At 40.6% G+C, this 27,338-nt stretch overlaps 1 protein-coding gene across 8 annotated transcripts in view; it reads left to right on the top strand.

Annotated features, from left to right (window-relative positions):
* The window catches only part of ST3GAL3 (ST3 beta-galactoside alpha-2,3-sialyltransferase 3), a 192,496-nt gene that overhangs the window by 26,952 nt on the left and 138,206 nt on the right, over positions 1-27,338 (top strand). For 6 of the 8 annotated variants that reach the window (XM_019291537.3, XM_039555684.1, XM_019291540.2 and 3 more), the window contains one exon: positions 26,132-26,179. The exons of 1 other annotated variant lie outside the window; for it this stretch is intronic. In XM_019291537.3, the coding sequence (XP_019147082.1) occupies positions 26,132-26,179 (48 nt within the window). Of the gene's footprint in view, positions 1-5,528; positions 5,576-26,131; positions 26,180-27,338 lie in introns of all 8 variants that reach the window. One more of the 8 variants, XM_019291539.2, reaches the window with a different exon arrangement.

The raw sequence follows: 27,338 nt of genomic DNA, 5'->3' as shown, positions 1-27,338 counted from the left end.
CCCAGGTGAACATTAAGAAAACCTTCCATGGAGTAATTTGGTTTTACAGTAACTCAATTGGGAGAAACCTTGCTATTTATATCTACTTATATTTAACAGTCCACTGCTGTTGCCCATAGCTATTTTCATAATCTGATTAAGTCCCATCTTGTGACAAATTTCTGGTTTTGTCTCCTAACACTCCTGTTCAGAAGGTCCTTCCTAATCAATGGAGTATTTTTCTTTTACATTTAGATGAAATTCTGTATTTGCCCAACGAATCTGGAGAGATTACAGAGGAATGTAAGGTTTCAAGTATCATGTTTGTATTATTGCAGGGATAAGAAAATACAGAAAAATCTAAAATTCTTAGGAAGTCAGACTTTGTTACTTCATTTATTTACAAACAGCTTGTTCTATTTAAAGAACTTCTGCCAGCTGAGGAGAGGGAAGAAAAGTTCTTACTATTTAATCTTATCTAATGGGTTGGTGCTGTGGAGAAAATCTGGATGCTTCTAATCCTGAAAAATTGGAAGATCCAGAAAATCTGCAGATCTTTCTGCAGAGGTTGAAGCGGAGGAGGAGATCATGGACACATTTGAAAATTTGAATTGCTTTTCATCAGGTAGAATTTATATGGGAACTGAAGAAGAAAATTTGCTGGAGTCCTCTGACAAGTGATGATGGCACGTTTATAATTTTTGAAACAGCTACTGCTCATAGTTTCATGTACTTTAAAGAAAGAAGTAAAATAAAAATGCTGGGAGACAAGTTTGTGTTGAGAAGCACATCTGTTGTATATGTCTCATGTTTCATGGCAAAATCTGTATAGGTAAATCCTGCCCCTGATCAGCCCAGAGGCACAAGCAGCAGGATGTCTCAGAAAACTCAGTGGGGTTAGTAGGTACTGTTGTTTCTCCCATCCCATTCTCCTATCTTCCTGCAATGTGTGACCTTTGGTTTCCTGAGACAGGTAGGTTATCTTTTCACATAATAGTGCCTGTTAAGACTTCATGACATAAACTTGTCTGGCTACTTTGCAAACCTGTATAAGAACTTCTGTTACCATCTTCACATGGTATTGAGCTTCCCAGACTAATGATCTTGTGTGAAAAAGCACCCCTAAAGCCTAGTTAAAACACAAATGAGTTAAGAAGATGGAGAAATAATTAATTTTTCTAGAAATGTTTGATAAAATTGCCCTAAGTGAATGGCAAAGTATTCTATGTGTTTTTTAAAAAGGTGATTAAGAAGACAGGGTAGTGAATGTTTAACTCTGGATAGAAATTACAATGAGACTCTTAAGATCTTACCTGGGTTCAGAAGATAATTTAGTATCTTCACGGAAGTTGGAAAGACTAAGAATGTGTGACTAACCAAGATTTTAGAAAGCCAGATTAGGAAGGAGAATGAATAGTATTTCAAAATATTAAACAGATTTATGTGAACTTACTCAGAAAGAAATATATTGTAATTGAAGCTGTGCTCTTCCAAATGTTTCCTATGTTGTAAGCACCTGAAAGATTAAGTGCACATACTGCATTATTTCTTTGAAAGCAACTAATCTTTGTACTTCTTAGATTTGCACATGGTAACTGTTGACATGAGATCAGCTTGAAGATGAAAGTAGATTTATTCTAGCAAAGCAGGGTGAGATTGCGAATTAGTCTTGGGAAATATTCAGAATTAGCCATATTCATAAACAGAAATATTAGAAATATTCAGAATCTCCATCTCTATTCTGTTGTTTAAAGCAGAATTTTTTTTGCTTCTCTCACCTGAGTTATTTGTGTATTTCTCTCTGATTCCATTTAACCATTATCATTGCAGGCTTAGTAGTAAAAAGAGCTCTTTTACTAAAGGTAACTGCATTACGCTCTTACATTTGTGTGCCTACATGTGTAATGTGTAAAGAGTGGGGAAAAGAACCCTTTCCATCTTATATTATGTGTCCAGATATGGTAAGTTAGAGGAAAATAAATCTACGTGGATTAGTTTTAATGTCCAATTCTTTCAGGTTTAAAATACCTTTAAAAAATCTGAAGGGTTTTTAAGAATAGAGCAAGACTTTGCAAAATTAGAGGATAGCACTAGTTGGAAGGAATGTAACAAAACTTCCAGTCCAACCTCCTGGTCAAAGCAGCATCAATTGTTAGCTGAGACCAAGTCTTTATCCAGTCAGGTTTTGAAAACTTCCAAGAATGGGGACTGCACAACCTTTCTGTACAGTCTTTTCCAATGCTTCACTGTCTTCATGGTGAACAGACTTTTCTTTACATCCAACAGTCCAAACCTCTCATTTCAACTTCTGCCCACTGCCTCTCATTATCCCACCACGCAGCACTTCGGGAACCAGGCTCCACTTTCTCAGGAGCTTCCTGCAGGTGCCGGAGGGCTGCCTTTTGGCCTCCAGGTGCTGTCCTCTGCATGCTAAACAAGCTCATTGCCTCAGTCCCTCCTCACAGGCATTGTGTAAGTGCCCTGGTGTTTGATCGTCTGCACAATCCCTTGTTTGTCTGTAGCCCTCACTAGAGACCAGGCATGATGTAGTAGAACAGAGGGTTCATTGTCATTTGGAGTGGTTTGGAGTTTTTTTATATTTGGGTATCCCTCTACCCCTTGTTCTAAACCTTTTTGCTGTTTTATGTCAGTTAAATCATTCTGTATACTTTTGGGTATTGTGAAAAACGAGGTTCACTCTCCTGTGAGAATTTAAAGAGTTTAATACAAAGACAATAAGAGACACATAAAATAAAGCAAAGGGATAATGGCCGGGTGCCTTGGCGCTCTGCCAAGAGCACACCTGATGCTCGAGGTGAGTCCTTTTTATACCATTTTTACTGTCTGTTCTCTATTCATACTAAAACTTTTCCAGGAACTGTTCTGCATGGCCACTCCTTGGTTCCGCCTTTTTAGAGCATGCGTAGTCTTCTGCCTTGAGGTTTTTTTTCTTTTGATTCTTGGGGTTGGGCCCGCTAGGTAAGAGTCGATGGTAGGGTGGATCTCTTAATTCCTCAGACAGTCAGGGCTGATTGCAGCTTTGGGCCTCTTTGCCCCCCGGGCAGAGCGGTGATAGCGGCTCTCGGACTCTCCAGGCCGCCCGTTCTCCGGGCGGAGCAGCCTTTGGGCCCTTTTGTTCTCTGGACAAAGTGTTGATTAGCAGCTTCTCAGGCCTCATCCTCTGCTCGCTTGGAGGTTATCTTACTTGCTCACACTTGCTAACATTCTTGCTAAAACGAGAGAAAACTACATCCACACAGCAAAAAGCATTTCTAACATTATGTAATATCTACCTTAATACTTTGCGAGAAGCCAATACTATAATACATGTTTATAACAGTATGTCACCTTCTGTTTCAGACACCTCTTTATTGTGCATTTGTTGCACTGGAGGTGCTCATATTGGAGTTTGTTGAAGAAATGCAAGATCAATGAAGGGACAATTAATATGGAATGTACAGTATTGAATGTATTGAATATGCAATAACAATTTAGGTATTGATGTTGCTGCTTCAAAGGCCTTTTGCTTCTCAAGAGCATCAGTCCAAAAGCAGTCACTTTTAAGGGAGAATAGAACAGAGTGATGAGTAGAAAAACAGATTTAAGGCACCAGGCACCCTCTCTGGGCAACCTGTTCCATTGTGCTCTGGTAGAGACATTTTTCCTAATGTCCAGTCAGAACATCCTAATCTGTAATTTATGGCCATTGTCACTTCCTTCCCCTGAAGGACTCACAGGAGGGAGTGGGAATTGAGCATGTGTTCCATATGCCCACACTTTGTTTTTTGGTTTATAATTGTAGATTTAAAGGGAAGACCAGAAGACAGTGTGAGAAGTAATTACCAAACTAATCATGGCTGTCTCTTGAAATTTCAGAACTCAACAGATGAGAAGGTCATTGAGGAAAGGCAGTGGCTGTTTGTGCAATACTACTGATTTAGGCTCTGAGTGCTTGACACACAGCTGTTCAGTAAGCTTGGGATAACAAAGAACTGTTTGAAAGAGGATGGCTGTTACTGACTGCTGTGTAATCAGAAGCTGAAGACTCATGTGAAGATGATGGTTGCAAGGGGGGCCATGTGTGTTGTAATTGGTTCCCTCTGGGGAAGGCAGTGCTGCTGAAAATAGCTGGATTGGGTGTGAACACTGCTGCATTTTAATGACTTGTGCTGCTGCCAGCTATTAATGATAGGCACGTCTGGATTGTGACTAAAAATGTGGAAATATTTGGAGTGTTGAACATGGGTTTGATCATTATTGAAGTGACTATAAATTTGGTTCGCAGCCCGTTTTAGAAGGAGTTGGGCACTGCAATGTGTTGCATCCAAAAGCAGTAGTATCCTTAAAATCTCCCTTGTGTACTTGAGTTTGGTTTTACTAATCCTTTTGAGCATTTGTATTGCTTATTCGATCCTGTATCAACTTTCTACACATTTCTTCAATTCAATATTCTTCAAGTTCTGCGGTTCCTGGTGTAGCACAGATGTTGTTTTCCGAACTGTTTTTGAGGTAGTTTATTTTTTCAGTCCGGCATCCACACTAAGCTGTTTAAATTTCTCCCATGAATTGCTTCATTGATTCAAAACTCTGTGGTATAGGAACACTGGAGCTATTTCATTAGTTGTGCAGTAAGATATGTGCTGGTGGCAACCACAGTGTTGTATGTTGTTGATTCATCTCCCTTTTGAGTCCTTTTAGCCATTGCACACAGTTGTCTGTCTGCCTGCAGTGACTGCACCAACAGCAGTGGTTGTCTCTTCCTCATAGCAGCTCCACTTACTGTCCTTGAAAGGTGAGATTTCCAGTGCTACTAATCCGTAACAACTGCCATAATTTCTTTTCTTTTAGTACGAGTTGAGACGTAAGTGTACTCCTCTTCTAGGATATTTTGTCTTACAGTATTTTTTATAAGTTCCTCCTAGTGTGTGCCTGGGTACACTTTATAGCACATTTTAATTAAAAAACGTTATTTGTGGTATTTCCTTTGTCCGTGCCCAGTGGGAGTTAGTGGAATGGATATTTCCAGAAGGCTTCATTTTGCATTGATTGGTGGGTGGTTCCCTTCCTGCATCCTGTACAGTGTGAAACCTCATCTCTGGAATGTCTATCTGGTCCAATAAAATGTTTGGGGACTGCAGTTACATGGAGTCATGTGGGGTATAAATCCCCTGCAATTGCACGTTGAACGTTTGGCTCTGACAGGATTATAAACATGTGGAGATGCTTGCATATTGCAAGATTCATCTTGGAGTTAGGAGCAAATCCATGTTAATAATTTTTAATTTCTCTTTTCTTCCATGTGTTTCTCCATCAAGGCATATGTTTTTTGGCTTCTCTTAAAGGGCAAGCTTGAACAAGTCTCAAATTTCTAGATGGATGTTGGGCAACTGTACTGAGAAAGAAGTTACACTGTTGTGATTGTAACCTTCTTAGGACTTGGGTTGTATCGAAGAATAACGTTTCTTTGGCCATAAAGCAGAAGCCTCCTTATTGCTGTCCTAATGCTAAAAATAGTTGAACATTAATTTTCTTTTTTTTTAAAATCACAGACAGCAGCAAGATATGAGAATAGCAGTCCTGAACAGTCAGTCTGTAGGTAAGCAAGGGATGGTGCTAAGTTCCAAAAGAATTATTTAAGTTTTGAAAAAAAAAAAATTAGTATTTATTTTTAACTTGTTTTCATATTTTTATGTTAGGTACCTCAGTGCTGTTATCTTGCATTTTTGTAGTCCTGGCACTCTGTCATTTAGTTCAGCTACCTCACTGGCATTAAGAAACAATGGGGAGCGAGCCGGAAGTACAAGGCAGTTTCCTTTCCTTCTGTATAAAATTTAGATACTTTCTAAGATACTTGAGTAAATATGTAATTTGTAAACTGATTGTCTTATGCTTTTATAAAGTGTAGATTAATATACTTGATTTCTAGTACTGTGTGTTTTCTTGATTATCTGATCTTAAATATTACTAGTTGTTTTAGAAGTTGTATATTTTAATAATGGCTATTCAAAATGTTTTCCTTCATGGGAAATTGTAGCAAATAGCACTGGAAAGAACTACAGGAGGTCTTTCTCTAGGCCTTTAGAAACAATATTTTTAACATCATTTTATGCCAACATATGTCATAAGTACTCTATAAAATCTAATCATGGAAACTGGGACAATCTGTCCTAGTGCTTAATTGTTCTTCCCTCTAGACAAATTTTTCCTCATGTCTACTCATAATCACTTTGGCCACAATGCAGTCAATTGCAAGCTTTTCTTACTTTCACCCTCTCTTGTTTTAATTTTCCTTCTCCCCGCAACATGTATTTATGAATTTTAAATTAGTTGACAAGCTTCTTGCAGTCTTATTTTCTTCAAATTTGGGCTTTATAATCTTTCTATTGTAGTATTTAAAAAAAAATAAGATCATTGTTACTTCTAAATATCCTATAACGTGTGTGTGTTTCTTGGAGTGTGGTACTCCATCATGTATTTCTTTGGAGGCTCTGTCTTTATGAGTGGAATAGAAAAATGTGGTTTGCAGTTGTGCTCTAGTTCATGCTTTTCAGTGCAAAGACTTTGGGGTTTCAGTATTGTGGTGCCAATTCAGATCAGCCTGCTGCTCACTATAACTCATTACAACACCACTGAGTCCCCTTGGAAGTACTTTGCTCCCTTGCCAAGATCAAATATTTGTATACTTGCCACACACTTGGAAGTCATGTTGCTGTGAAATGTATGAAAATGCGGTTCTAAGTCTGCTCTGATGGAAAGACATGAAACCATCTTTGAAGCTTCAAAGTTGTGTCCTTTGGTCAAAGGTTGTCTCCCATCGCTGTCTCCCATTGCTTCAGAAGAAGACACTGAACTGTGTGGAAGTGTTGTGTTGACAATATAGTTAAGAACAACATGTTTTGTTGGGTTTCTTTTGGTTTCAAGCTCTGTAGACATTTTCTGTTGTGTCACCCTGCCCTGAAAGCTTTTGAGATCAGGCAGTAGAGGTTTCTTTTCCATTGCAAGTTGTACAAGTTTGTTTCTTCTCTGTACTGAAGGAGTTCTATTTTATTTAATTTTTTTTCTGTAGTTCTGGATTATACTTCAGTGTATTCATTCACAGTTCAATTCTGGCACAGTCATCTTAACCGTGTAATCTAGTTAGAGCATTCCTTGCTCTTGTATGTCTCTTCCTCCTTGTGCTTGTTCATTCAGGCTGCCTGTGGTGAGATGCCTGTGCTTCAAATCACACTTGTGGGCATTTTTTCCCCTTTAGTGCTCATACAATCTGTGCTTATCCTCCCTCACCTTGCCTTCCACATGAAGGGAGAAGAACAGTAGCATGCCCAGTTTCTGAATTTCTCTGCCAGTGAAGATCATCAGCTGGACGCTGTGAGGGTGGTGTCTCCTCGTGTTCAGGGCTTTTGCTGAAGCTTCACAGTGACCCTGCGTGGATGGGTCTGGAATCTTCACCACAAGAGAAGCCTTCAGGACTCTCTGCTTCACCTCTCTGTTTCTGCTTTTTCTGTGCTGATCTGCAGTGTGATGGTCCTTTTTCCAGCATGGGGATGGGTGGTGGATTATCATAGGATATCAGAAATACAGGAGTCTTCCTGTGTTGTTACCCCTGAGGCCATTTGCCAGGTGGGATGTAGCCTTCAAGTTGTGTCATGGGTTAGCAAGCATAGTCCGGGAAGTGATGTTCTTGCTAAGGGGTGCTTACAGCTTCCTCTGTGACTTGACAGAACCTATCAGCTGGCCAGTTTGAATATGGACAATTCTTTAAGCCACTTAAAATTGTGATCCACACTTAAGAATAGGAAACCCTGGGCAGAGCTCTGTCTTGTTTTTCCAGTGCTGGGACAGGTGGCTGCGGGCCCTGTGCAGGGGCCAGCGGGCCCGGCCCAGGCCCTGCTCGGGCCAGGCCGGGCCAGGCCACGGCCATCCTGGAGCCGATGGGCCCTGTTCCACCTGTGGAATCCCCCCCACAGCAGGGCTGTGGGCAGCCGGAGCAGCCCGGCTCCCCCTCTCCAGTGCAGCCAAGATTCAGCTGAAGCTGCACTGCTGTCCGGCAAAAGATCATGTGACCAACAGCGATAAGCGAAATTCCAGCTGCAAGGCCGAGGTGAGATTAACCCTTTTAGTGCTGTGAAGAGCTGAAAACCTGAGGGAGAAGAAAGAGGAGATGCTTAAAGCTGAAATTCTGTTGTAAAGCTATGATATATCAGAGTATCCCTGTTGTAATTTCATGAATGCATGGAGGGTGGAGCATTCAACTTGTACTTGTGAGCAAAAGCACCTGCGCTGAGATAGGCAGATGCTGAAGCAGCTGTAATTTAATGAGAAATTTGAACAGGGAGAGATGGAAATGATGAGGAGTTTTGCTCCAAATGGAAAAGGACAAGACCTCAGTTCCTAGAGATGCTCCCAGAGATAGTCCTAGAGATGAAGATGAGGAGGGCCCTTTGCTCCCAGGGAAGGAGAAGGGCCTCTGTTCTTAGAGATGAAATGTTCCCAGAGATGGGTGAAGAGAACTTTTGTTTCTGAACGGCTCAAACTTAAATTTATACCCCAGTAATTCAAGAGTGGACCCTCGAAAGCAGTTGTGGGAAAAGCTGCAAGTCATGGGAAGGGACTCACATGTGAGCAGAGAACCAACCCGGGCAGCTGGCTCATTGTGATACTGTTTTCATAGCACGGACAAGAGAGACTCCTCTTCCTAAATGGACTGAACAAGGTTATTATGGAAGTGATAAACAGACGGAACATCTCAAGGGTTGTCTTTTTACATTGTCAGTGGGAGAAGGGAGGAGGGGGGGGGGGGGGAGGAGAAGTGTTCTGAAGGTGTGGTATGATTTTTTTTTCTTCTTTTAGGTCTGTTAATAAACTTCTTTATATTCTTTCAAGTTTGGTGCCTGCTTTGCGTTCCTCCTAATTCTTATCTCACAGATGGTAAACAGTAATTGAGTATTTTAGACCAAACCACTACACTAAATTGGTGTTTCTGCTTGGTTACAAACCAAACCCACTACAAGTTGCTTTTTGAGAAACCTTGTGGTAGAATATTTGGATTTCTCTGATGTGTGGCTGTTGAATGATACACTGAATTTAAAATCTAAAATCCCCTTTTGGCTTTATAGAAATGATCCAGAAAATATTACTGTGGTGTTGACTTGGTCTTGTCTTCCTTAGAGGATAGTCTTCAATTTGTTTTCGTTTTGTTAATTTAAAAATTATTTTTAAGGCTAAAACTGTCTTTTTCTAATCACAGAAGGTGGTCTTGGGACAATAAATAGATTAATATCATAATGAACCCAGAACCTGGCTCCGTAGTAGGAAGAAACCAATACCTCTGGAACATCTTTACAGAAAATGAGATAATTAATGAATAAAGCTAGGTAGGTGCTTTTGATGAATTGAGTGTTCCCGACGGTCAGGGCTGGATGTCACCTTATGCAGTGCAACTTTGGAACAGCAGAGGGTACTGTTGGTGCAAGATAAAAAATGAGCTTTTTCACACCGAGCTTGGAAATTTTTTTTGCTCCTAGTATGTTGTTCATTGGAACTGTTGACACGTTATTAGTCGTTGTTGGATCACCGCCTCGTCTTCATAGGATCCATTTATGGATTTACTAAGTAGTTTTGTGGACAATCCTCCTATTAAGTATGAATGTTTTCTCATTAGTTTTGCTGTCATAAAAAGTGCTTCAAAGATGTATATCCTGATACAGCTTGTTTGTCCTTCAGTGTTGTGGAAGGACTGTTCTTTCTTTGTTCTAGATTGAGGAGCTGATTATGCTGGAACTTTCCAGAGAGTTTTTCTACTGGAGATAAAGTACAAAAAAAAACCAGTAAAGGTTTGAGGATAAGGTTGCAATTATTCCATCTCTTGTTGGGCAGTCCTCCTCTCTCCTCCTGTGTTTTATTTACCACATTCTTGCTCAGTCTCTGGCTGCTGTTCACCAGAGTTGTGTTTTATGCGAATGTCAACAGGTGGGCCGTTATTTAAGACTCGCTTTTAAGGAATGTTACTGTTTTGCCAGGGATCATTTCAGTTCTGTGGAAAGGACCTGAGCTTTCCAAATCTAAGTTTCTGAGAGTACAGCTACATAGTATGTTGATTTTTGTGGTAAATCTGCTCTAAGTGACTACATAGTAGCATTTTTAAGGACTATTTTTGGTGACTTTTGTCCCATACTTTTTCAGTGATCCAATTTACCACCTCCCCTCACCCTGTGAGCAGCTGTCATGGCACAGCTGTGCTGGGGGCAGTTGCAGTGATGTGCTGGGCCACACAGCGTGTAAAAATTTCCTAAATTTTACTTTGCCACCAAAGTATCCTATGTGGCCTTGAGGTTGGTTTTAATTTGGGGTTGGAATTGATAATCCTGATGGAACTGAGACACCTTCAGTTTGGTTGCTGCCAATTCTGACTCTACCGTAACGTACTTATGCTTATGGAAATGGTTTCAAACTGAAAGAGTGTAGGTTTAGACTGAATAGTAGGAAGAAATTATTTACTGTGAAGGTGGTGAGGCACTGAAACAGATTGCCCAGAGAAGTTGTGGCTGCCTTCTTCCTGGAAGTTTTCAAGGCCAGGTTGGACAGGGGTTTGAGCACTGGTCTAGTGGAAGGTGTCCCTGCCCATGGCAGGGGGTTGGAACTAGATGGTTTTTAAGATGCCTTTCAACCCAAAACATTCTGTGATTCCATGGGATTCTGATACGGGCTTATTTGATGTTAAGTTGGCAAAAAGAACTGCTTTGTGAGTGAAGTTTTCTGCTTTGCAAAGTGATCTAAGCCGTGGTGTCAGAAGATACCCCTTGTAGGTACAAGATATAGTAGGTATAGTAGCAAACTCACTGAAGCACTTCACGTGCTGAGTCTACATCTCATCATGGTTTGTCCTTGTGGATAATTTTACAGGTACCACAGTGTGATTTCATTGAGAGAAGACCTTATATAGACAGGCTTGAAAAAGAAAAATTATTTATCGGCCCCAATAACTGTTTCCCCAGTCTGTCTTCATTCTTCTGCATGTTTCTGGGATGACAGGGTAGCTTTTAGTGATGGAATCTATTGGGAGCAGAAGATGAGATATCTGATAGGTGTAGAGCTACAGTGGAGGAGGAGTGGGTAGAAAGGTATTAATGTGCTTTTGGGCTTTGGCTACAGGAAACATTGCTAGCCAAACTAGCTATAACTGGCTATAACTGTGTTTTGAAATGTGCATTCTTTGTGCTTCAACCCTAACCCTTATTTCTACAGCTCATCTTCAGCCAGCTGTTTCTGTTTGACTGATGGTGTGGCAAACAATGCCAGCCTAGTCCAAAACAGCAGAAGACCAAAGTCAAAAGGCATTTTGCCAGTTTGACCTTTCAGCCAGGGGAGTCCTTGCGATTGCTCAAAGGAAGGGACATAGGGAAATGGACTTTTTGGGGCTGTGCTGGAAAGCTTCTGTGCCTTCTGTAGCATCACTATGTAAATTTTCACCTGCTTGAAATCTTCTGATGGGTGAAATTTGATGGGGGAATTTGTCAGTGCAGGACACTTCAGTCATGTTGAGCATGTCGAACAACTGTAGAGAAACTGCCCAGATCCTGGGAGCTAACTCAATTCCTGGCCAGAACACTCCAGTTTGCACATTGAATTTAACTGGCTGCTCCTCTTGTGAAAGCCAGTAGTAAAAACCAGTTTATTAAGGGTAATAATCACAACCTCTGTAGGATCATTGGATTTTCACTCCTGCACTCAAATAGGAGCCATTAACAATGTATTTCGTTATGCTCGGAAGGAAATTCTTTGTAAGTGAACCCTAACCTTGTAGTTATTGGATTTACCCTGTGCTCTATCTGGGAGAAATTCAATTATCACTTTTTTAATGCATTGTTAAGACTTTTTGCCTGGCATAGTGTTACCAGCAGACTGGAAGGTTTGTCTTTTTTTCAGTTGATTCCTCTGCATTTAATTTGTTCTGAAGCAGTCTCAACTGACAGGCAATACTTGCACAAAAATCCTAAGAGCAATACTTATTTAGAACAACGGTGTTTCACAGAGTCCCAAAATAGTTGTAACTAGGAGGCACCCTCATAGTAGAGATGTTGTTTTTTTCTTAGGTTTAAACAGAATTTCCTGCTTTTCAGTTTGTTCCCATTGCCTTATTGTCCTTTCACTGGGCACTTCACCTCTGAGCCCATCTCTGCCTTCTTTAATCCTTCCCATCAGGTTACATTACTAAGATCCTCCTGAGCCTTCACTACTCAAGGCTGAACAATCCCATCTCTCTCAGCCTCCCCTCGCGGCAGATGCTTCAATCCTTTAATCATCTTAGCTCTCTGGACTTGTTCCAATGTGTCTCTCTGTAAGGGGAGCCCAGCAGTGCCCCAGCCCTGCAGCAGTGCCCCAGCCCTGCAGCAGTGCCCCCCTGGTGCTGAGCCAGGGGAAGGGTCCCCCCACCCTGGGGGCTGTTGGCCAACTTTGTGACCAGGGCATGTTGCTGGCTTGGATCAGCTGCTCCACCCAGATTCCCAGGTCCTTCTCTGCAAAGCTGTTTTCCAGTAGGTTGGCACCCAGCCCATAGGGCATAGTTATTCCTCTCCGGGAGCGGGGCGTTGCATTTTTCTTTGCTGAACTTCATGAGATCTGCCTGCCTGTTTCTTCAGGCCTTTTCCATATTTTTTCTCAGCAGGAGGCCCACATTTTCCCTAGTCTTCTTTTTACTGCTCAATGACTTGTAGAAGTGATTCTTGTCCCTGACTGTTTTCAGCTCCAGGCTGGATTTGACTTTCCCAAGTCTGTCTTTGCACACTAGGGCACTGTCTCTACGTTTGTCCCCGCTCCCACCTCTTGTGCGCATTCTTTTAATATTTAAGTATGGTCAAAACTCCTTGTTGATCCATGTGGGGCTCCTGGTACCATTGCTTGATTTTCAGCACATTGGCTCTAGGATTCTTGAGCATGGTGGAGTTCATTCTTCAAAATGAGCAAACTCTCCTGCACCAGTCTTCTCCCAAGGCCCATATCCTGTGGGTTTTTCCTGAAGCTGGTCCCTGAATTCTGCTCTTGTGAAGCCCAGACTTATGATCCTGCAACTTTCGTTGTTTCCTTTGCCTTGGTTGAGACATAAAGCTTGGTTCCTGGCAACTTCCCTGGCTTTAATGTCAGCAATCAGCATTTACTGGGGTTGGCCAGGTCGGTGTTTTAATCTGAACTAGTGTTTGTATCAGATATTCATATCTTGAGTGAACCAGACAGACCAGGTCTGGGTATGTGCTAAGTGTTCCTGCAGAAGGCTATACTTTCTTCTGGCATGTTCTTAGCTTACATTTACTGATCCATCTGTTCCTTATGTATGTTGGTCTCATGTACCACTGCTGGCACTGATGCCATTAGTGTCTGCCACTCCAATTGCTGGTCACAGATTTACCTTAGAAAAAGATTTCCTTCTAGTTATATGTCATTAAGATTATCATTAACATTAATCTCCCTTGCTAGACCCCTTCCCATTGCCTTAATGGGGCTTCAGGTTGCACAGTCTGGCCATACCCTGGATTGTTCTGAGGTTATGGTGTAACCCAAAGCATTTCTTCCTGGTAAACCTGCCCTATATCCTGCATGTATCCACAAAAGAAAAACTGGACAACTACCCTAGAAATTATATAGGCTGTTCTGTTTGTTACAGCTCCAAAATCTCCTCAATACCCATGTGGTCATTTATAAGTTTCATGTACCATGGGTATGGCCAAGGTATGACGGGATTCTGGCAAGTGATCTGTCTGCTTTTTCAGGAGTGGTTTTCTCAGTGGAATTTATCCAATACCTTTCCTCAAATTGTGCATCTTCTCCCAACACCTCATTATCTGCAAGCAGTGGCTCCAGTTACCTGTAAACAGTGGCTGTACCAGAAGATTTTAAAGGAGTGGATGCACGGCTCTAAAATGCTGTACCTCAGACAGATCCTAGTTAGTATCAAGTATTCCTGGTTATCACAGATGGTGAAATGCTGGCAAAAATGCTTGCAAAGTGATTTGGGAAGGCTCTGCTTGCTGTCAGTCACTACTGCCAAATTAGCTTAATTAAAACCAGCTGTGGGAAAGTGCTCTGCTTCAACTGATAACTTTATTTCCTTTTCTGAAGTGTTGTGGGCCTGGGGCTGGTGATAACGAGCTGCTTGGATGCAGTGAGGATCCTAAGGTGGTTGCAGTTCTCTTCCATATGTGCAATTTTGAAGTTGGCCCTAAATCCTGCTTTTGGATTGTGTTTCTCCATATGGAGTCCTTGGCCTTGAGATGCTGAGGTTTGTGTATCGCCTTGAATAGCATCTACCATGGTTAGTGTTGCCATTTCTTGATTTGGTTTGGGAGAATTGATGGGCATGTTTGTTTTAGTATGGTTTAAAAGGAACGTCAAGGTTATCCAGCCTGGGAAAGATGCTCTTTTATTACAGTTTTAAAACCTCATAAAACCAAAGAATCTCTTCCCCTACAACCAAACCCTGACTTCAAAACCCAACAGCTTAAGCCATTTAGAAACACAGTTTACCTTTTCTGAGTGACCAGCAGGCCTTTGTGTTTTGTGAGCTGCTGTCTCAGGCTTCTGCAATATTCTTTATTTGTAGAATGCCCTACTCATTCCTGTCTCCCTTCACTTAATCCTCTCCTCTCTTTTCTTATCATCTGCTCAGTTGCGCAGGCAATTTCATAGTCAAACTTAGGGCCAAAAAGTTGCCAACATTGATGACTTGTCACAAACCAAGAAAAGGCCTTTTTCCGTTTCTGAATTGATCCCAGACCTGCCAACATCAAGCTGTTGGGTTTTTTTGCCAGTCAAATGAAGTCGTATTGGATGAGGAGCTGTTTTAGAATAAAGTTAATAAAATGACTGTTGCCTTTTATAAGGAGTTCTGCTAGTGGAGTAATCCAGAACTGGTGAAACTCTAAAATTCGTGAATCCCAGTGAGCCTGTGAAATCCTGGCTGGAAGCACACTTCAGCAGGTGGCTGGAAATGCTAATAAGGAATGGAGTCTGTTGTGGAGCGCTGTGGAAGTTTTGTCTTCCTGAGATTACAGTGGATTTTCTTTGTGGAAATTGACTTAGGGAGTTATTCTTGGCATCTCTCAGTTTCTAAGTTTCAGCTTTTGGTGAAGTAGAGTTGGCAGTTTCACAGGATCTTCAACAACAACAAAAAAATCAATGCTTCAGTGATGCTGCTACTGCTGGATGCTGGATTACTGTTCTTAAGCAAGATTATCCCTTGTCTCAATATTTTCATTAAAGTAGTCCATTGATGTGGATTGGTTTTCCTTTCTGGTTTTGGGGTGGGTTTTCTTATTTAGTTTTGTTTTCCAGAGGCATTTTGATTGCTTGTTGCAAAGATGCAAGAGACTTTGTGGCTTTCCCAAAGAGGGTCACCCAATAGGCTTGGATGCTGTGTAGTTCTCTGCCGTTCTCCAGTAATTTACTGCCTGTTGCAGTTTAGCACACAAGCTTTGTGTCACTGTAAGCTTCAGTCTGACTGACAAGGATCTTCTTGATACAATTTATCCATGGACAGTAAAAGTTCTTGTAGCTGGAGGTGAGACTGGCATCTTTTTTTTTTTTTTTTTGTCCTTTTCCCACTTAGAGGAGTGGCAGCTTGATTGTGCTTTTAGCTGCTGCTGACTTGGAAACTACACTATGAGTTATTTTTTTTAAAAAGGCTTGCTTGCTTTGTGAAACACTTCAGGGAAGTACTCAGCAGTTTAATTCCATTGATCCTAGACTAGAACCAATGTTTCTTCTTATTTAACCGTCTGTGTGCCTTGGAATTATTCTAATGCTTTTTTTGGTTGGTTGTTTTTTTTGGTTTTTTTTCCCCTCACTGGCTTGTTTCTCTGCCAAGTGCTAATTTAAAGGGATTCATTGTATTTTTGTATGTGGTGTGATAGGAGGAACACTTTTCCTTTAGATTGTCTCCAGCTGTATTTGTCCAGGGACTGGGTGGTGTGTGTGGTGATCAACTTCCACTCCTGCAGCTGCTATTTCAATAAGTTTTTCATTGTCCTGCAATTTCTGCACATGGAAATGAGGCACTACTGACAGTATTTAGTCCATCCCTGGGTTATTTTTCTTATGTTTTGATGAACCTTTTTTTTTTTTTTTTAAATTCAAATCAAACACTTCTGTAAAAGAAAATAATAGGAAATGAGAATATATGCACTGTTCAGTTACTGTGGTTTTTGTTTTGGGGGCTTTTTTTAGTTTGTTTTTTTTCTCTGAGTATGGGTGCTTTCATAGTCAGATACTCTGGGAACACCTTTATTTCAGATTTGCTTGTGTCGGTGTTTAGGACATGGAGGCTTTTGTGTAGACATAATGCCCTTTGTAGACCAGTTAGTGTGTCAGTAAGGTAAGGACAAGCTGCTCCTCAAGCCAGTCTGCTTGGGAAGAACTTATGCTCCATATCTCTCTGTGTATGTCCGCTGCTTATAAAATCACATTCTGTGTAGGACCTCTCAAATCAAAATTTTAGATTAGAAGTTTTAGCATGTTTTGGAAACTTAATAAGTTTTAGGATTTGATGGGCCAGAAATCTCTTCAAATTTTGGAATCAGTTGTGGTGATGCTGTTGAAAGTTAAACAAATTCCCACAAACTTCCCCCTGGCCCCAAACTGCAAAACATGTGAGTGAAAAACGGATCCGGCAGACTTTCTGTTCAGCATCACCTCTCATGTTAATAAATGATCTAGGTCCTTGTAATGCAGAAGAAATTCAAGCATGGTCATTTTCTAGACAAGATGCCTCTAAAATACTTATATTCAGGGGATGTTTTATGCTCATGCCTCGTACCTTACTCCTTCCTGTGATTTGTTTGTGCTCCAGGCAGAGCCAGGAGAGATGACAAATCTCACTGTAAAACTCTACATATGACTTTGTTGGCAGTTATTGTGGTAGTTGGCCAGATGTTGTGTGCTTTAAGGTTTTGGGAAGCTTTTGACCACTGGCTAAATATCGTAAGTTGTAGATAATTTTCAAACAAACTCAAGAATATGAATTTCCTGATTGAAATATTTGCATTTCTGCTTTTGAGAAAGGAGGGGTTCCTGAGAGCTAGCTCGGAAAAGGAAAAGGTTTTTCCATGTGAGGGAAAGGGAGGAAAAAGTAGTTGAGTGGCTCCAGTGGGCATAAAACCAAGACCAGGCTATTAAAATAGTTGTTGTCCTGATTGTGATTCATTGCATGTAGATGTCTTCATTTATGTAAAACAGAAAATAATGTGCATCCGCCTTCCAGAGTTCTCTGACAGTTGTGTGAGTATATGTAAGTTTGAGACACAGCTCTTAAATTGTGTTTTGTTAAGGTAAAAGCCCATGTCCATATTTAGAAAAAAGTGCTACAAGAGTAAAGCAATTTATTTCTAATTATAAATGCTTTGTGTTTTATAGTATCTAAGCTAACAATATATACTTTTTTTGCAATATGAAAATACAGAATTAATTTTCTCTGTGCTGTGTAATTCCCCAACTGCCAGTACCCATTTTATGTCTTGCCACATAGATTGTTATCTTCAAAGACAGAAATTGCACTGTTTTGTAATTCATTGCGTGTTCCTCTATGGAATTTGGGAGTATGACTGACTTTGTCCTACAGTAATAATTGAAACCAAAATATGAGGCTTTGCTTAGGAGATAATGAGCTCCTTAAAATACTTAGAGTCTATTTGGGATTAGTGAAAGGATTTCTCATTGTCAAGAACCTCTTGGATACCAGCTTTATTGGTAGTTTGGCCTGGGTGTTTTTGTGACTTTATGGTAGTTCTGTACCTTCTCTACAGTTGTGTTCCTCAAAGCCAAGTATATTTTCATTGAATGCCTGCAGCACCTTGATCTCCCCTTCTCCTTTGTCTCTGGGAACTGTCCATCTCCCTTCTGGAAGGAGCAAGGTAAGAAGCTGATGTTGTTGGCCTTCTCCTGGAATAGGGAGCTGTGGTGGACACAGAGGAGCTGCACATCCCTGATGCCCAGAGTGAAGCACCATGTTGGTCATGGCTCTGCAAAGTTATGTAGTCGATCCAAATAAATACTGATCTTATGAGCAAAACATACCAGCCCTTCCTGCCACCAAACAGTTATTTGGGCGCTGCTGAAGACAATAGCAATGTAATATCCTTCTGAAGCATTTGCCAGCTGGCGCAGGACACCACATCTTTTCATTCCATTCATTCATTGCAGAATAAAGAAAATTTTCATGCTCAGACCATTTTAAAAATACATCTGTTTGGAACATGAGTGTTGTTTCTTGTTCAGTTCATTTACGACTTCATAACAAACGTCCTGATGAAAAAGAAGCAATGCACAAAACAGCAAGTGTAGAAAGGTTGGTGAGGTTCCATGAAATTAATAAAAATTGCCTAAAGAAATATTACTATATCTCTTAAGTTCAGTATCACTAAGAGAGCTGTATTTTCAATTAAGTGACAGGAAATTGAGAGGTGATAGAGAATGACTTTTCTGTTTACAGTGTAACCAGTAGACCTTGATGCCACATTAAATTCTCCAGACGAGTGACAATACTTTGCTATATCCATTCTTAGTTCTCAAGCCTTTTATCCATGGGTCTTTGGAAAAAATCAGATTGTTTATTTTTATAGATGAGAAACAGTTTAATCAAAGGACTTGTTCAGGGCTGCATGGGTTATAGCAAAATTACCCCTGTTGGCTGTGGTTTAGTTTGCAGAGACTCACTCTGAGCCAGCTGTGCCTGCCTTCCCTGCAGCAGAGCTTGTGGTGAGCCTCAGCACTCCGTGTCAAGTTTCCCGGTGTGGAAGCTGGCTGGCTCTAGGCTGAAGCACAAAACGGACCTGATGTCTGGGCAGAGTAGATGGCCAAGGAATCTGGGTTCAGCTTGGCTGTGAAGTCAGCTGTCAATAAAATGGGTGTTTTGGGTCAGCCACAGAAATGGAGAGAGAACCTATGGGTCTTGTTTAGTTCTGTGTGCTTTGATAAATGGGGGTGGTGTTTAAAGAGATACCGGCTAGAGCAACAATGCAGAAACTTTTTAATTTGTACAGTGCATAAGTGAATTATTGTTTAGTTAAGAATGAAATATTTCCATTCTTACGGTATCTTCCAATGATGTGTGTTCTCAAATGAGGGTGTACTAGTTTGAAAACAAACCAGTGGGAGGCACCAAGTCAGAATAACAATTTAATGGAAATTAAAGAAAAGGAAAAAAAAGTAAAAGAAAACACTGGTTCAAACTGACAGAGTCAAGGTACAACCTGACACCCTGTTAGGCACGGTGGTGGTAGCAGTCCTCTGAAGCAGTGATCCTGTAGTAAAAGAGTCTGCTCTTCCTCAGAAAGTCCAATGGTGGCTGTGTAGCTCCTGTCCTCTGGAAATCCAGTGGGAAGGGTTGTCTCTGGTGTTCAGAGTCCCAGATTATATCCACGATGGGATGCTTGGTTCCTCCCTCTGGGTGGAGCATCTGACAATGGGGTAATGAGTCATGAGACAAAGTGTTGATTAGGCTCATTAACAGAAGATAGTCCGGAGGGAGTTATCTCTGAGTCATGCGGCAGGACAATGATGGGCAATTAACAGAAAGATAGTCTGGGGGGAGGAGGCAAGGAAACACTGCCCCACCTGATTTCAACAACTCATGAGGATGGTGATAGAATACACTGCAACCCAGGACAAAGAGTGAGTCTTCGCTCACACGTATGTTATGTGAAACAAGCATCCTCCTATTCCCACATCTCCGTATCAAAATAGGTATAGCCAGGTGGCACACAGGACGGGCATTCAAATTTAGTGCAGCCTTGTTTTAAGACAATTTATTAAATCCAGAGTTTATTGGAAATGTTCTTTATAATCAGATGTTTCCTGTTGCCGAAGATGTGTCCTGTTGCCAAGTGACTTTTCCCTTCCCATAAAGGGACTAAGTTTTAAACTTGAACCTGGGTCTCCTATCAGCTGCAGATAGCACTGGACTGAATCTCTGCATGTGTTTTGCTTGCCAAAACTTGCAGTCCCTTTATTTGCTGCTATTAGCTCTCACATCTGTGATTAGGAAGTGTGCCTGTGCTCTGTATGTGTCATCTTTGTAAGTAATTTCTCATCTTAGATATTGAAAATGTTAGAGTTATGCTGCTCAAACAGTCTACTTGAGATCATAACTCCTTGTGGTGTCTAAAGATGGGAGCACTGCTGATTGTTTTTGACAGAGTAAGTGTGTAGGAGCTGACATTACCAGTAAGAGTGGTATTATATGTGTTTCCTTTGACCTTCACTGATGCTGTGTGAAGTGGAGCTTAGGCAATGTCTTAATTGGTGCCTTGAGTTTTAAATGATAAATCTGAGTAACTTGGAACATCCTTGAACTGTGGTACAAAAGATGTTATTGTAGTGACCAGTGCCCTTAACACAGAGCTATCTCACTGTGCTCAGAAAAAGGTGTCAAGTAGGAAAGTCCTTGGCACTATAGAAGAAAGAGCTTAGTAAAGCAAAATAGACCAAGCTGGGGGAACGGGGAGCCCAAAATTAATGCAAAAGTAGGATACTTGGTAAGTTAGTAGGATGGTGTTTGTCATTAAACGGAGTAAACTACTTAGCCCTTCCCTAAATCCATCTTCAGCATGCAAAACCATGTGTTAGGAAGTGATGGTTGCCCTGTCAAGTAATTTTAAAGTGCAGGCAGTTGCGCTTTACTGAACCTGAGGAAGGATATTCATGCTTTAGATATCTAAGCAAGATCTCTGTAAGACAGAACTGAAATGATTAAGTTCCCTTCAGCTCTTTGGATATAAGAATTATCCAGTATATTGCATAGTCATGATAAGAGTGGGTCTTACTCAAAATATTTTTTCTTTGGGGCAGGAGATCATCTTGCCAAATGAATCCTGACAGTAGCATGTTTTTTGAGAGTGCACTGCTTTTGTGAGCTTCATTTCCTGACTGGTGAAACATAAGAATAGTTTTTGTTACTGATCTCTTTGTCAGCAAGTTATGAAGAGTTTCACACATTAAATGTTCCTTCTCTGGTATGTCATGTTCCAGAATATTGATCCCAAAGAGGAAATAAATTTTGATGGCTATTGGAATGTTTGATCCTATACTTTTCAGTACTCAGCAGAAAAAGGAAGACAGATGAATGACAGACCCTTATGGATGTTGTTCTAATTCTGTAATAAAAATGAAGCACCTAATTTTTTTCTTATCGTTCTGACTCTGAATCAAAATTTTATTAGTTAATATTACTGCAGTTGCCATCCCCAGTTCAGCTGATGGAGCTCTGCAGGATATCTGGTCTCTGATCAAGCTCTGGAGGTATAAATTACATTAAATGTTATTCAATACAGCTTGCAGTTCTGTAGGAATCCATCGGAGTATCTGGAGAGCAGGGGTGTGGAATGAGAGACATTGATTATGCATACAAGAAAGCAATGCAGACCTCAGAGCTTGAGTGTCTGAATGAGGATGTGCCAAATCACAGCCTTATGTTGTGATGTATTCTCATATTCCCTGTTTGGCTTGGCCTGTGGAGTATATTGCTGCAATGGTATGTGGTATTGAGGCTGTGTTAAGCCTTTATTATTAAACTCTTATAACTCCAGTGGGACTGATGGTTTGTGATTTCTCAGGACCACTTCCAAAGCAGCACACAATCATGTTGTTTTTCTTGGGGAAGTTACTTTATTGCTGAAGTCTGGTTTTGCATTTTTTTTCCTTAAAAAAACCCCAAAACATTCCCCCCCCCAGCAAAAACACAGATAAGAAAAGTCATTGATTCTGCTTCTTTGGTTTCCAATGGGTTAAGACAAATATCTACAAATCCTTCCAGGGAGAAGCTGTAAAAAGCAATAAAGAGTTAGTGGCTTCTCAGAGGGACTTACTATAAAAATCTTAACTGAAATTTTGAAACAGCACTTAGGTAAACATACAGTTTATATACAGTTCTTGTTTGAATGTGGATTATATTTACTGTTCTCATTATGCGTTGCTACTGCTTGTTTTTTGGTTTGTGTATTGCATTTTCTTCAATGATGGAATCAAAGTAATTGTATTTTGTATTGGAAATGAGTCCATGTATTTGCTCCTACATGATTTTAAGACATTGACACAATTGGGCTTTTAAGAGCTGTTTCCATACATCTCTTCAGTGCAGTACACATGTTAAATGTTTATCTAGTGGTGTGCATGGAGTATGAAACTTCAGATGTTTTTCAGCATGGCTTTGTTTGTCTCCTACAAATCTTCAGTTTGTTGGTCAGGATCATCACTCATTTGTGAAGATCCAAATCTTTGTTTATTTTTCTGTTCGGAAACTATAGTACTGGAAAAGATACAGCAATCTGTTATGAGTAGCAGTAAAATACTTGTCTGGTGTACAGAAATGCCCAGAGCTAAGGCGCACAATATATGCAGCAAGATGGATAATTTAATTTGCCTGTCTTGGGGACAGGGGAGTGTGGTGCATAGTTATCCAGGCCCTGAGAAAGGTAAGGGGTCAGCAACACTTGATAGGCCTCCCTTGCCTTGAAATACAATCAGTCCATATACCTGGATGGCTTAGCTGGACTGTGGTGTAAGTGCAGCAATAAATGTAGTCACCTCAGATTTCCAGGTGGGTTTTTTTAAGGTTTGGTTTTGGTGGGTTCTTTTTTTACTACAGAACAGAACTGTGCAAATCCAGTTGTGTTCCTTCAAAGGTAGATTCATCTCTGGGTCCTGTATGGAGCATTGTTGAAACTGAGTTTAAATTTGTTCCCAGAGCAGTACTGAGGGTCTCTGCAGAGTCTGTCTTCGAGCTCCGGGATCCTTCTGTTGGATTCACAGCAGTGGAGCAGGGTCTCATACAGCGTTCGTCCACACTCCCAAGGGGCTGTGATGGACTGCATTCAGGTAGCCCTGCCTGTTTTGTGGGGGATGATGGAGCAGATTCATGTATTGTTCCAATTTGTGATGCTCTAACCAGATGGTGGGAGTGAGGGGAAAGTGACCCAGAGCATAGGTCCCAATGCAACATTAGGTTAAAGTTGACACAAAGTGACCCAAAGCAGCTTTGCAGTCTGGCTGGTGGGGTCTCAGCCATCATTATTCCTGGCACTGAGTGCCTTCTAAATTGAGTGAGTGCTTGTGCTGTCTTTGCTTCTTCTGATGGATTGGATGAGATCCAGAATTACATTTGGATTTTGCTGTGTCTTGTTGTTCTGGTTTTTTTTTCCTTTTCTTTTTTAAGCTGCTACTGAAAAAAAGATTGTAGTTAACATGAAAAACAGATGTAAAAGACTGGCAGTGTGGTGTGTGTGCAGCCTTAAGCTGTACATATTGGCAAGTTACTGTGTGTCAGATTTAATGATTTGGGCATAAAGGCTGCCCTTCAGTTAAGGCAGGAGGAAAAATATTTAAGCTTGTTTATGGAAGTAGGTATCTGAAAGGTTGGGGACTGCTCCTTCAGGCATGAACAATTCCTGGCACCTAAAGCAAGGGCGCATGTAAGTGGGTATGTTTTACATTGTGTCTTTAAAAGTTTTGAAAGATAAAGTCTTTGAAGATTGCCTTAGAAAGGTAGAGCAGACTCCAGGGCTTGGGGAAAGGCGCTGGGCACAGACTGAGCACAGACTGCTGCCACTTTGTCTCAGCAAAAAGTCTCCTAGAAAGTCAGGAGGGTTTTGAACTGAGCGATGACTGGAAGAGATTTGAAACTAGAAGCAAAGGAACTCCTTATGTTTGTGGAAGCAGAACTCAGTGTATCTGCAAATAAATCTGCCTTGCTTCAAAAAATGCTTATCTCCATCAACTTCTGACAGAAATAACCTGTAGCTCTGAAATTGGCTGGATGTGAGTAGCTGTTTGGGTAGAAGAAAGATGACACATTATCTTCTCAGCTTTCTTCAGGTTTATAGTTTCTTCACTTTTGGAGTGCTAATACCAGAAATAAACTCACTGTTTTAACAAAGATCCATGTTTTGTGAAATTACTTGTGGAGGTCAAGGGGGGGCTGACTATAATACAGGTTATTCACAGTTAATTTGGTGTTGAAACTAAGAGTAGCATGAAGGACTGGATTGGAAAAGGGAGCTTTTACTCCACTTGTAAATTGTTTTTTTTCTATGAGGAAGATAACGTTCTCAGTTAAAGGAATGAAACATTATACTTTTTTTGTGGGTTGTGATAATGTTATTAATTTGGTGCTTGCTGTGCTTTTCAGCCATTCTTAGATAAGTCCTAATATTTCATGTGCAGTGTTTGAACACAAAATATATTTCAGGAAAATTAACAGCATTTAAATTTGACATTGACTACAAAGCAGTACTTTATGTTGATAAAAATCTCAACAGTTTTTTTAAAAGTAGAACCCCACAGAGAGATACTTTGGAATTGATGGCAAATGAAGTTAATGCACTTAAAATGAATTAAACTCCTTGCTATTTAGAATAATATAATGATGTCTGAATTTTATTCCCAAAAGAGGAAATACAGTTGTTAAGTCCAGATGGATTTTTATTTTTGTTGGAGTAAGTTTTGAGACTAGTAATATCTTCTTTTTAATTTTTTTAGTTTTACTACCATAATGCTGGATCTGAGACAGCACAGACCTTCTTTTTCAAAATTCTTTCAACCCAGTCAAATTAATAGTCCTTTATTAAAACAACAGTGTTTATTTTGAAAATCCGCACTTTCTTATTGCATTTTTAAGAGTTGGAAAATAAGCACGAGGATAATGTAAGGTAGAGAGAAGCCAAGGGCTCAGTCCTATGTCATGTTATTTTCAGTTCTAACATGGTAACTGCTAGTGCCTGTGATTGTAACCTGCCCAAATTTCAAGTGATGCAGTGACAGCTTAAACTCTTTTAAGCAGGCTAAACTCTTTTCTTCTTGTGCTTGGGCTTTTTGCTTTGCACTGAGAGCTTACACCTTCGCAGCCTTTGTGGTGCTGCAAAGGATGTGTGATGAGTTGATCACATCTGAAACCTTACAAAGAGAAATGTCAAAGGATTCAGTCTATTCCTTTAGGTGAAGATGAAAGGCAGTTCAGCTATTGCTGTGTCAGTTTAAAGCTTCCAGGGCCATAAAATTATTAATCCTATTGTAGTGTTTTGCCCACTGGCAATTTGTCTCTTAAGTTCTGGGCCCAATTCTACTCCACTAGTAGGGGAACAGAATTTGGTAGGCTTCCTCCTTCAATTAGGATTTCCATGAAAACAATTGGCAAATTAGGGGGCTTACTACCAAAATAAATGTTGGCCTGTCTCAAATAAACATAAAGCTGGGGGGAAACCCCATTATTGAGCATGATACCAAACTGCAACTCCACTTGGAACAGAATATCAAATCATTACTGATATTTTTGCAAACAGATTCTAGGCTGGAAGGGTGGTAGATGAGGAAAATGAATTACTAATACAGGGGTCTGAATCATGGGATGAGCTGAGTGCAAGCAGGCAGTAAGGGTTTCTACATGGCCAAATGTCAAGTTGCATGTATGAAAACTAGGATCTTTAAACCACAGTTGAAGTAAAGGGTGCCCCATTGTATGAAACAGTGACTAAAAGTGTTGGGCATTAACTGGTGAGCAAGAGTTGTCACTGCAATCATGGATAAAAGCATTGTTGTGATCCCCAGATGGATAAATAAATATCAAGTAGAGAGGTTATATGTTCTTGATGCTTGGCGCATGTGCTGCATATAGTGCAAAGGTGAAAGGATGTTGATGAATTGAAATGCATTGAGTTGGGAAGCCACTACTGTGAGTAAAGATGTGGGAAACATGGTGAGAAGTGCAAGGAGCACAAAGTGCTTGGCTTAGCAAACAGTGTCAGGGAAAAACTGATCATAACAGGTGAGGCCCCTAAGTGGGGACAAAGTACTGGTAACACATTTGATAAGAAATAACTCTCTAGTCCAGCAGTCAAAGCATGTTATGATTCAGTTGACCAAGCTTATTAGACATAAAATGAAATTCTTTTCAATGAATTGTATCTACTTCATTTCTTAATGGCACTGTGATTTATTGCATACTCCGTTGTTTTGCATTTGCTAGATGCTTGTTGTTTTGCCTGATTGGTGAAGAAATTGTTCTGCTTCCTGGAAGAAGGAAGCCTAAGGAATTGCTTAAGCAAAATAACAAAAAATGTTACAGCAAGAAATGGTGCTGAAAAAAAGGGGAAAATGAACTTGTACTCTTGTGTTACAGATTCAGTGGTTCTTTCCTTTGACTCCGTTGGACATACAATAGGCTCAGGTACAACATTGCCTTCTTCTCTATCTCCCACCTCATGACAAGGCTTCTCCTTAACTGGACATGGTAGCCATGTTGGGAGGCAGGACACTGAGTCAGACTTCTGTGGGAATCAACCATCTAGCCAAAGGGTAACTAGGTTCTTTCCTAAGTGCAGTGGGAGTATTAAGAGCCTTAGTGCGACACGAGGATTAACCTGCGGGACTGTTCCTTACCCAGAGAGGAAATGACCTGGACACGTGTTGATGATGCAGTTTGTGCTTCTCTTCTCATGTGAAAGGCATTAAGATGATGTCACCCACGAGCTGAAGAAAAACTGTTTCATGCTACTAGGATAGTTTCCCAGCTAAACAAACAGTTGAGTTATTTGGGGAGAGACATTAGGAATGCTTCCAGGAAGGAGAAGGCGAAAGAGTCGTAACTAAACCAACAGGGCTGGAAACCTTTTTTTTTTTGGATGGAGATTGACCAGCATTATCGAACCCCAGGGCAAATCCTTCCCAATCTAATTTCCTTTGGAACCTAAGCATGACCTACAATTAAGCTGAACCAGAAATCAAAAATTCTTTTGTGTTGGGGGTACTTCACTAGATCGGTAACTCTCCATTTGGCTGTGTGTAATGTGCAAGCTGCAGCCAAGGCACGCCATAGTGAGCATAATACTTGATGAAATAATGGTATATGAAGTGCAAGGGAAAGGGTAAGAATTGTTCTTCTAACTTTAAACCCCTCAACACTTAAAAGATGGGGATATTTATCATCTTTCACAGAAGACAAAGTCTTCACTTGGATTTTTTTTATTTTATCTTGCTTGCCAGCCTTTCCTCTTAGGTTGATAGGGGGAACATGCTGCCTTCCAACATAGCACCTGTCTTCTGCCTGCACAGTTTGAAAGAGAGTCTGCTTCCTGACACTAACATCAAAGCTTGGACACATTTCTGATTTACTAACCCCTGAGCTAGTGGTAGTAACTTACTTTGTTTAAAACACCTCAAACTTCTTTTACTCTCCCTGTATCTCCTCTAAAACTTATATCTGGAAAGAGATACACACTCAGTGCATGATCTGATGTGGGAGTATCTCTAGGGTGCCAAATGGATATGTTGTTGTTTGTATGGGGGGAAGAAACCCTCTCTTAATTCTCTGTTACTAATTAATATGT

Source organism: Corvus cornix, chromosome 8 (genome assembly GCF_000738735.6).
Source record: "Corvus cornix cornix isolate S_Up_H32 chromosome 8, ASM73873v5, whole genome shotgun sequence".
Classification (NCBI taxonomy): domain Eukaryota; kingdom Metazoa; phylum Chordata; class Aves; order Passeriformes; family Corvidae; genus Corvus; species Corvus cornix.
The sequence above is the reverse complement of the archived record's forward strand: the minus strand, read 5'-3'. Positions and strand labels throughout refer to the sequence as shown.